The sequence below is a fragment of the Mizuhopecten yessoensis genome, unplaced genomic scaffold, assembly GCF_002113885.1.
Source record: "Mizuhopecten yessoensis strain PY_sf001 unplaced genomic scaffold, ASM211388v2 scaffold10925, whole genome shotgun sequence".
Taxonomy (NCBI): domain Eukaryota; kingdom Metazoa; phylum Mollusca; class Bivalvia; order Pectinida; family Pectinidae; genus Mizuhopecten; species Mizuhopecten yessoensis.
In genome coordinates, this window is record NW_018408790.1 from 59,278 (window position 1) to 68,320 (window position 9,043).

General features: G+C 39.0%; 1 protein-coding gene across 1 annotated transcript; it reads right to left on the reverse strand.

The window, feature by feature from the left end:
- Nucleotides 1-3,347: 3,347 nt before the first annotated feature.
- Nucleotides 3,348-7,324, reverse strand: LOC110463778 (uncharacterized protein K02A2.6-like). Its single transcript, XM_021518635.1, has 2 exons — nucleotides 7,156-7,324; nucleotides 3,348-6,985 (listed from the first exon to the last, which is right to left on the reverse strand). The coding sequence occupies exons 1-2, from the start codon at nucleotides 7,322-7,324 to the stop codon at nucleotides 3,348-3,350; spliced, it is 3,807 nt and encodes a 1,268-aa protein (XP_021374310.1).
- Nucleotides 7,325-9,043: the final 1,719 nt, after the last annotated feature.

The following is a 9,043-nucleotide window of genomic DNA, read 5'->3' on the forward strand; positions in this document are numbered from 1 at the left end:
TAGTAACATTTGACTAATGCACGGAATTTTATTTGACAAAGAATACCATTGCTTAGGGGAGATAACACTTACGTTCACCTGACGGATGTAAGGAAAATGTTTCATCAAAACATGATTAATTTAAAATTGTAAAGAAATGTCAGTTTATTTACTAAAATAGAGCTGTGATTTCCTAAACTTAATAATGTATTTGGATCCTTTCAATTGGTCAATGCACGGAATTGNTTCGAGCCCTGCAAGCATCACTTTTTTTTCTCAAACAATATCTTTTTGTACGGCTCATTTTATATTGTACAAAGTGATTATTCGCTGGCAAACGTTTTTAATTTTAATAGAGGCATATAGATAGTTAATAGATATATTATTAAAGATAGTAATATAACGTTAAATTGTCGGATCAATTGTGAACATGTTTACTTTTCTTAGAGGAAAACGGTGCCGTAAAGGGACCACAAAACTAAATTAAAAATAGATTGTCTGTTTTTCCCTTTTGGGCAAAAGATTTGATAGGAAGGTGAATGCCTCGGGGCATGCTGGTTGGATATCTAGGTGGCAGACAAGCTTGTTCATTGTTGCAGTATTATGTGCATTACATATTTCCTATATCTGCAGACTGTTAGTACTGCATCAAAAAAAATCTGTCGTCCGTCCTTCATTCCATCCGTCCTTAAACAGATTTTGTTAGCCCTTTTTCTCCAAAAGTATTGAAAGGATCTTTCTCAAATTTCACATGAAGGTTCATTATAATCCTTAGTTATGCCTTTCGTTTTTTGGGACTAATTGCAAAACCAAGATGGCCGATAACCAGCAACCTTGAATTCGAGAATGAAAGTTTGTTAACGCTATTTCTCATAAAGTAATGGAGGGATATTTCTCAAATGTCCTATATAGGTTCCCCATTGTCCCTAGTAATCTACTTATGCATATCGTTGTTTGGGAATGATCATAAAATCAAGATGGCCGACAGGCAGTCATCTTGAATCGTAGTTTGTTAACGCTGATTTTCTGAAGGTTCGGGAGGGGTCTTTCTCAAATTTTACATGAAATTTGCCAATGGTTCCTTGTTCTGCATTTTGAATTTTGGGAATGATTGAACAACCAAGATGGCTGGCAGGTGGTCGTTTTGAAATTTCGAGTAAACGTTTTTAAGTCCTAATGCTCAAAACGTATTGGAGTGTTTTTTTCTCAAATTGCACATAAGGGTACCTCTTGTTCGAACTCTTAGTTATGCATATCAAATCATATCAAACGGCCATCTTGTTACAGTTTAAGTTTGTTACTGCTATTTCTCAGAACTGACTAGAGGAAGTTTCCCTTGGTCCTGAGTTGTGCATGTTACATTTTGAGGTTGATCAAAATATTGATTAAGATTGCGGACAGGCAAACTGATCAAACAAATAAGAGTAATGAAGAGAAAAGATCAAACTAACATAGAACTAATGCTGATGGTACAATGGTTGGCTCCAAGATCCCTCTGGATCTCTTGTTGCTGTTTCTTTAAATAACTTCTTCAAAATATTCAGGCGGCCCGTAGCATGCTTTATGGGCTACTTATAAGTTTGTTGATATAAATAACAAATCCATTTTCAATTATTAGCTAACCTGGGCCGAAGGGCCAAATGAGCTTATGCCGTGGTGAGGCGTCCGTCATCTGCTTGTCCGTCGAGCGTCAACTTTTACTTAAAACAACTTCTTCTGAATAACCAAGAGGTCTAAGTTTATGGTATTTAGCCAGTGGCTTACTGGGATGAAGGGCTACAATGTTTGTTCAAATGAATGACATCTGCTTATTTTCAAGGTCAAATATGTTTAAAATTTGTTTAAACTTTTTCTGAATAACCCTGAGGCCCAGAATGTTGATATTTGGGCTAAATCATGCTTGGATGAAGGGCTAATAAGTTTGTTCAAATGGATGACCTTGACCTATATTCAATGTCAAAGGGGTCAATTATGTTAAAAATCTTTAAACGACTTCTTTTGAATAACCATAAGGCACAGCATGTTGATATTTGGGCAGTATTATACTAGGATGAAGTGCTACTAAGTTTGTTCAAATGAATGACATTGCCCTGTTTTCAAGTTCACAGGGCTCAATTATATTGACACCTTTAAATGACGTCTTCTAAATAACCCAAAAATTGCAGGATGATAATATTTGGCCTGTATTATGCTTGGAAGAAGGGCGACCAAGTTTGTTCAAATGAATGACCTTGACTTATATTCAAAGTCACAGTGGTCAAATATGTTAAAATCTTTAAACGATCTCTTCTGAATAATCAAAAGGCCCATAATGATAATATTATGGCCAGTAGCATGCTAGGATGAAGGGCTACAAAGTTCGTTAAAATGAATTGCCTTGACCTTGATTCAAAGCCAAAATAACCATAAGACCAAGAATGTTCTTATTTGGCCAGTAGCATGTTTGGATGAATGGCTATCAAGGTTTTTCATTTGAATGACATTAACCCATCTTGCAAGGTCACAGCGGTCAAATGTTTTTAAATCTTTTAATAGGTTCTTTTGAATGACTCATAGTCATAATTACTGATATTTTGCCTGTTGCTTTATTTTTGTGAGATTAATACCAGATGAGCTATGTAGGCTAATTGGGCCTCTTGTTTAACTTAATTCCTTTGAATAACCAAGGGACTCTGTAACAGTAACAGTATTTTGCTAGTTGTATGGTGAAAGGTTTTCAACCATGTTCAATGAAAAATGGTTCAAATGTGCTAAAAACTACCTCTGCCTAACCAAGATGTAACGTTTACAGACTGCGTTTAGCAGTAATAATTGAAGAGAATCCAGAGACACTGGAAACGTTTTTCAAGCCGCCATGTTTATTCAAGAACCTTCTAAGTTACAGAGACGCTTGAAGCGTAACATTATCAAGGGGAACAACTCTTGATGCCTTGGAGGCTTATGCATACATTACATCCCCTTTACTTTAAGAAGAAAGTAATATGATGTACAACATATGTAATCAGTTATAATCTACTTATCAGAACATGTGAAGTACAGTATATTACTAACAATTCAATGAACTTATGTAATAAAGAATTTTTGAGACATAATAAAATTTGCAGAGTTCTTTTTTTTGTTTGTTTTTGTTTTAGCACAGTCTGTGATAACCTATCCAACTTATCAGTCTCTAAAACTGTGGTTACTTTGTAGATATTAATATCAAGAGAAATAATGAAATTTTACATAACAACTAATAAACTAAAAGTTATTCAGAACTCTTGTTCTGCCATACAGCACAGGGATTATTGTGCCCTTTAACATAGTGCTGCTGCAACATAAATAAATCACTGAAATTGTCACTTAACACTTTTCTTCAATAGCACTATTTACAAATCAAGTCTCTTAGGTGGGTTTACAATTCTTCCTGACCGGGTAACAACTGGATTTGGCACTGTTGGCGAAGAACTGTTACCTTCGTTCCCTACTGATGTTGACATGTCTGTTTGGAGTTCTGTGTTGGGACTCGAACTCATATCCTCCATCTCATCTCCCTGCCACCGACCTTGTGTGTAGTTTGCAGTTTCTGTGCTCTTACGCAGATGTTTACGATTTCTCCGAAACAACCTTCCGCTTTCATTACTCCTGACAATGTATGACCTAGGCTTATCTGACTTTTGAACAACAGTTCCTGGTGTTAATGCCTTTGTACCTGGAGTTTTCATTCTGATCTCTGTTCCATCTTCAAGGGGAGACAACTCTTTCACTCCTCTTCTTTGATCATAGAAGACTTTCTGCTTAGCCTTTTGTGCGTCCATGTGTTGTTTGACTTTCTTACTGTCATATGTTGATGGTTTTAAGATGTTCTCTGAGGCTGGTAGTGCATTCCTGGGACGTCTGTTCATCAAGAGTTGAGATGGTGACAGGTTTATACCTTCTAAGGGTGTTGTGCGATAGTCTAACAATGCAAACTCTTTGTCATCTGCTTTTCTCCATAACTGTTTCACGGTCTGAATGGCTCTTTCTGCTTCTCCATTGGAACTCTGGAAGTGTGGACTTGATGTTTCATGTATAATTTCATTGGTTTGACAGAATTTCTTGAATTCTGCTGATGTAAACTGCGGTCCGTTGTCAGATCGTAGTTTCCTGGGTAGCCCGTGGCAGGCAAATACAGACTTCATGACCTCAATGACTGAAGTAGTAGTTTCAGATACTAGTTTGACAGCATCTATATACTTTGAATAATAGTCAACGAGTAGTAAATACTTCCTGGACTCGAACTCAAAGATGTCACAACCTACATGACTGTATGGAAGATCAGGTGTAGGAGTGGGCCTTAAGGGCTCCGCACCTTGTAGTTTCTGATGTTCGGCGCACAACGAACAGTTACTGACAGTGTCCTCTATATCTGCATTCATGCATGGCCAATACATAACCTCTCTCGCACGGCTTTTACACTTTGCAATCCCAAGGTGAGATTTGTGAATGAGACTCAACATTTCTTTCCTCATGCTGGGTGGAATGACTATCCTGCTGCCTTTATAGACAATGCTATCTAGTACTGAGAGTTGATCTCTGGAATCCCAGTAAGGTTTTGCCTCAATGTAGACCTCATTTTTCGAGTCTGGCCATCCTTTGTGTATAGTGTCCATCAATATCTGGAGTTCACTGCGTGTTGCTGACTGAATTTCGGTGTACTTACTAGCACTGACCGATATCATGCTGATAATCTCAGATTTTTCCTCCTCCTCTTCAATGACTCTTGGAGGTAGAAATGCGCGCGACAATGCATCTGATACATGCATTTCCTTGCCTTTGCGGTATACAACAGATAAATCATACCACTGCAATCTGATCATCATTCTCTGAATCCTCATCGGGGCAGATAGGAGTGTCTTTCGGAATAGTGTCTCAAGAGGTTTGTGATCAGAGTAGACGGTTACCTCTTTTCCAAATATGTAGCTGTGAAACTTGCTACAACTGTACACTATTGAGAGCATTTCCTTTTCAATCTGTGCGTATCGTTTTTCTGTCTCTGTTAGCGATCTAGAGGCATAGGCGACAACTCGACCTTCCTGTATTAGGACAGCTCCTAGCCCATCTTTGCTTGCATCACACTCAATCTCTACCGGTTTCCTAACATTGTAAAAAGCTAGTACTGGGGGTTCACTGCAGATTTGTTTAAGCTTGATGAAGCTCTCATTCTGTTCATGATTCCACTGAAACTCTGTATCTGACTTCAGAAGGACTCTCAGGGGGGCGTCAACCTGACTGAGATTTGGGACAAACTTGGATAGATATTGAACCAATCCCAAGAATCTACGAATCCCCTCCTTGTCTTTTGGTGTAGGCATTCCAATGATAGCTCTAACCTTCTCCAGATCAGGTTTCAGACCACAATCTGTGATGACATGTCCCATGTACGGTACTGACCTTTGACGGATTTTACATTTTTGAAAGTTCAACTTCAAGTTGTAGCTGGTGGCTCTCTCTACGACCTGACGCAAGATCCTGTCATGATCCTTAGCATCTCTCCCAGCTATCAGAATGTCATCAATGATGGCAAATGCACCATCTATACCTGCAATCATGTTGTCCATGATTTTCTGGTAGATCTCAGGGGCAGACTTGATTCCAAATGGTAAGCGTAACCAACGGTATCTTCCTATTGGTGTGTTGAACGTAGTAAGATAAGATGATGCCTCATCCAGTTGTATCTGTAAGAAGCCTGACTTTGCATCCAGAACTGAAAATATCTTGGCATCTGGGATATCTGTTATGACCTCCTCAATCGTTTTCATAGGGTGGTGTTCCCTTTGTATAGCTCTATTGAGATCTCGTGGATCAATACATATTCTGATCTTGTCTCCTTTGACACTGACTACCATTGAACTGACCCATTCAGTCGGCCTGTCGACTCGAGTGATGTATCCGTTTCCCTCCATTTCTCTGAGTTTCTCTATGGCTTTGGGCTTAATAGCTGCAGGTAGTTTACGCACTGGATGAATTACACCTTCTGCTGATTTATCAATAGAAAGACTGTACTCTCCTGGCAGAGTTCCTGTAGTCTTGACTAAATCAGGAAAGTCACGAGTTAACTCATCCTCAGCAGGAGTTGAACTGAGTACTAACACAGGATCTGTGCTCAAGGAGTTGTCTGGTGGAACTTGTAGTAGACCGAGTAATACAGTTGAATCACCACTGATTATGTTCTCTTGGTCAATGTCCACAATTTCAAAGTTTATTTCATCTTTCCGACTACAATATTTGACAGGTAATATAACAGATCCTACAGGCTTAATCCTGTGATTACTGAATGACTTCAGTGTTCTGTGAGAATCCTTTATGTGACGGTTTCCTGACATGTTGTCAATCTGATTCTTTGTAAGCATACTGACTCTTGCTCCTGTGTCAATGCGAAACTTCACATCTTCTCCATTTATGTTGAGAGTTGTGACCCACTTGTCATCTATGACACTAACATCAGTGACTGTAGTGGTGTTTATTGTCAACAGTTCATCATCATCTGTCTCATATTCATCAGACTGAATACTGTGTACTTTGTTCCTTAGTCTTTTCCTGCACATTTTCTTCCAGTGGTCTTGTCCTTTACAATAGTTACAGGTACTTCCCTTTGCTGGACACTTTCCACTGTCATGAGTAAAACCACAGCTCCCACAAATGTTACCGGAGTTTGACTTATTCCTGTAGTTGTTTGACTGATATGTTTTCGGTGTTTGTGATGGCTTTAAATTTGGGCTTACTGGTTTCTTGATTTTGCTGGCTGGTTTTTTGTGTTGTTTTGTACAGTTAAGTTTCAATATTTCCTCACCTCGCATCATTTTAACCTGAGCTTGAGAAAGTTCGTATTGTTGACCTATCTGTATAGCTTTGGTAAGGGTAATGTCTTGACCTTGATCAAGTAAACGTTCTTGTACCTTTTTGTGTTTAACACCAGCGATGATCAGGTCTATCAACACATTATTACTGTCTGTGTATTCGCAATCCATTGCCAATAACTTCAGGTCTTTGACAAAATTATCAAATGTCTCAGATTCAGTTTGTTTTCTTTGATGGAGTTTGTAACGAGCAATTCGTTTGTTTTTCTGATGTAAACATCTAGTTTGTCCAATATTTTAACAGGATCATCTGTATCATGATCATTTTCCCATGTGAAGGTCTTATATATCTCCCTACCTTCTTGTCCTATCCACATTCCGATCCATCCTGCCTTGTCAGCATTTTCAGCCCTGGCGAGCGGGCCTTTGAAACAGAACGCCACGTGCTGTCGGAATCGGAGAAATTCCTGGTACTGATCGCCGGCTCCCCAATCCAGACGTGGTTGGTCAAATGGCGTAGCAGACATGGTTGGTTCAGATCAACGTTTCTGACACCATGCAACGTTTACAGACTGCGTTTAGCAGTAATAATTGAAGAGAATCCAGAGACACTGGAAATGTGTTTCAAGCCGTCATGTTTATTCAAGAACCTTCTAAGTTACAGCGACGCTTGAAGCGTAACATTATCAAGGGGAACAACTCTTGATACCTTGGAGGCTTATGCATACATTACACAAGAGATGATATTTGCCCTGAAGCATGCTAGGATGAGAGGCTTTCAACTATGTTTATATAAATGAGTTGTAGAGAATCCTCGAAATTACAGGGGTTATGCTACGTCCCTGGAATACGTCATGATGAAACCGAAGGCTCTGTGTGCGCCACCTTGTGGACGATCAGCTTGATATGTACCTGCTGTTAAATCAAGTATCGTAGGAGGCGACTAATGAGGGAGCCCCTGCAGAATTGGGGATTTGCTTTGGTGTCCTCTATTTTGGGACACAAAAGCGACCAAAATAAATCTGCTGCGCCCATTGCAATATTTAAGATCTTTATCTTTCTTTCTACTTCTAACTACCTTTTATTTCCTAGCGCCTTGCAAATGACAACACCTCACTTTTGGCTTGACTGTTGAGCGTTCGCCCAGTTGAGGAAGGCAATGGGTTCTATCCTCGGGACATAGCAAAGTCCTTAAAAATGGTTGTTGTTAATCCCTGCTTAACGTTCAGCATTAAGGGAAACGGTAACAACTTGTTCACCTGTTGTCAGTATAATGTGACCGAGCAGAATGCTTTGCTTGTTGCCTTCGGCATGGCATTTCAGTGAGATAGCACTATAAAGTCGGCATCAGATCCGCGCTATCACAAGGTGACAAGCACCCCAACATACCCTGTCTCCTGCATACACACACGGAAGCACGCATACGCTACACACATAGAGGCACTACCTTAAATGACCTTAAATGTTATTAGGACTTTAAACAAAATAAAACAAAACAAAACAAAACAAAACAAAACCTTTGATGTACATCGAAAGAATCGCACGGTAGCACAACGTCAAAATTGGCCGGCTTTGATGTCGGGCGTGGTCCTCTGTAACCTTCAAATGACAAATATTAGCTAAGCGATCGATCTTTCTTTTTTACCTTAAACCAATTAAAAAGCTAGCCGCATGCTTTCAATTTTCCCATGACATATACCAGGGTTGCAGCGAATATAACCTATGTGGATATTCGTAGAGTATTTCGAGTTCCTCCTAAACAAGAGTAGTTAATATAAGTTGATAAAGCTTGTTTCATAATTGTTGTAAAATTGATCATAAATCTCTCTAATATTAAGGCACATTTTGCCATAGAGATTTATTTTTAATCTAGAAAATGTCGATTAAAGCGAAATCCGGGATGCTCAGAACGAGACCAGAAGCTTGCCGTTCTGTACGTGGTTTATCGAATGATTGACAAATTATCGTGTCTGTTGCATTGACGATATTTGTAGCTAAGATCCACGCCATTTTGTATCCATGCACAGAAAGCGCTGGGCACGGAAACTGACAAGTGAAATAAAATCCAATTCACTTTGAGAAAATAATTGTATGTTTTGTGTTGCAGTAATTAAGAAAATCATTATATTTTCTGCAACACATTATTTTGAAACGTTGTTCTGTCAGTTGAAAAGCTAGAATTGGATGCAAATCGACCAAACCCAAAATTAGCTCGAAAGACAGATTGCATTTATGATAAATGCTTG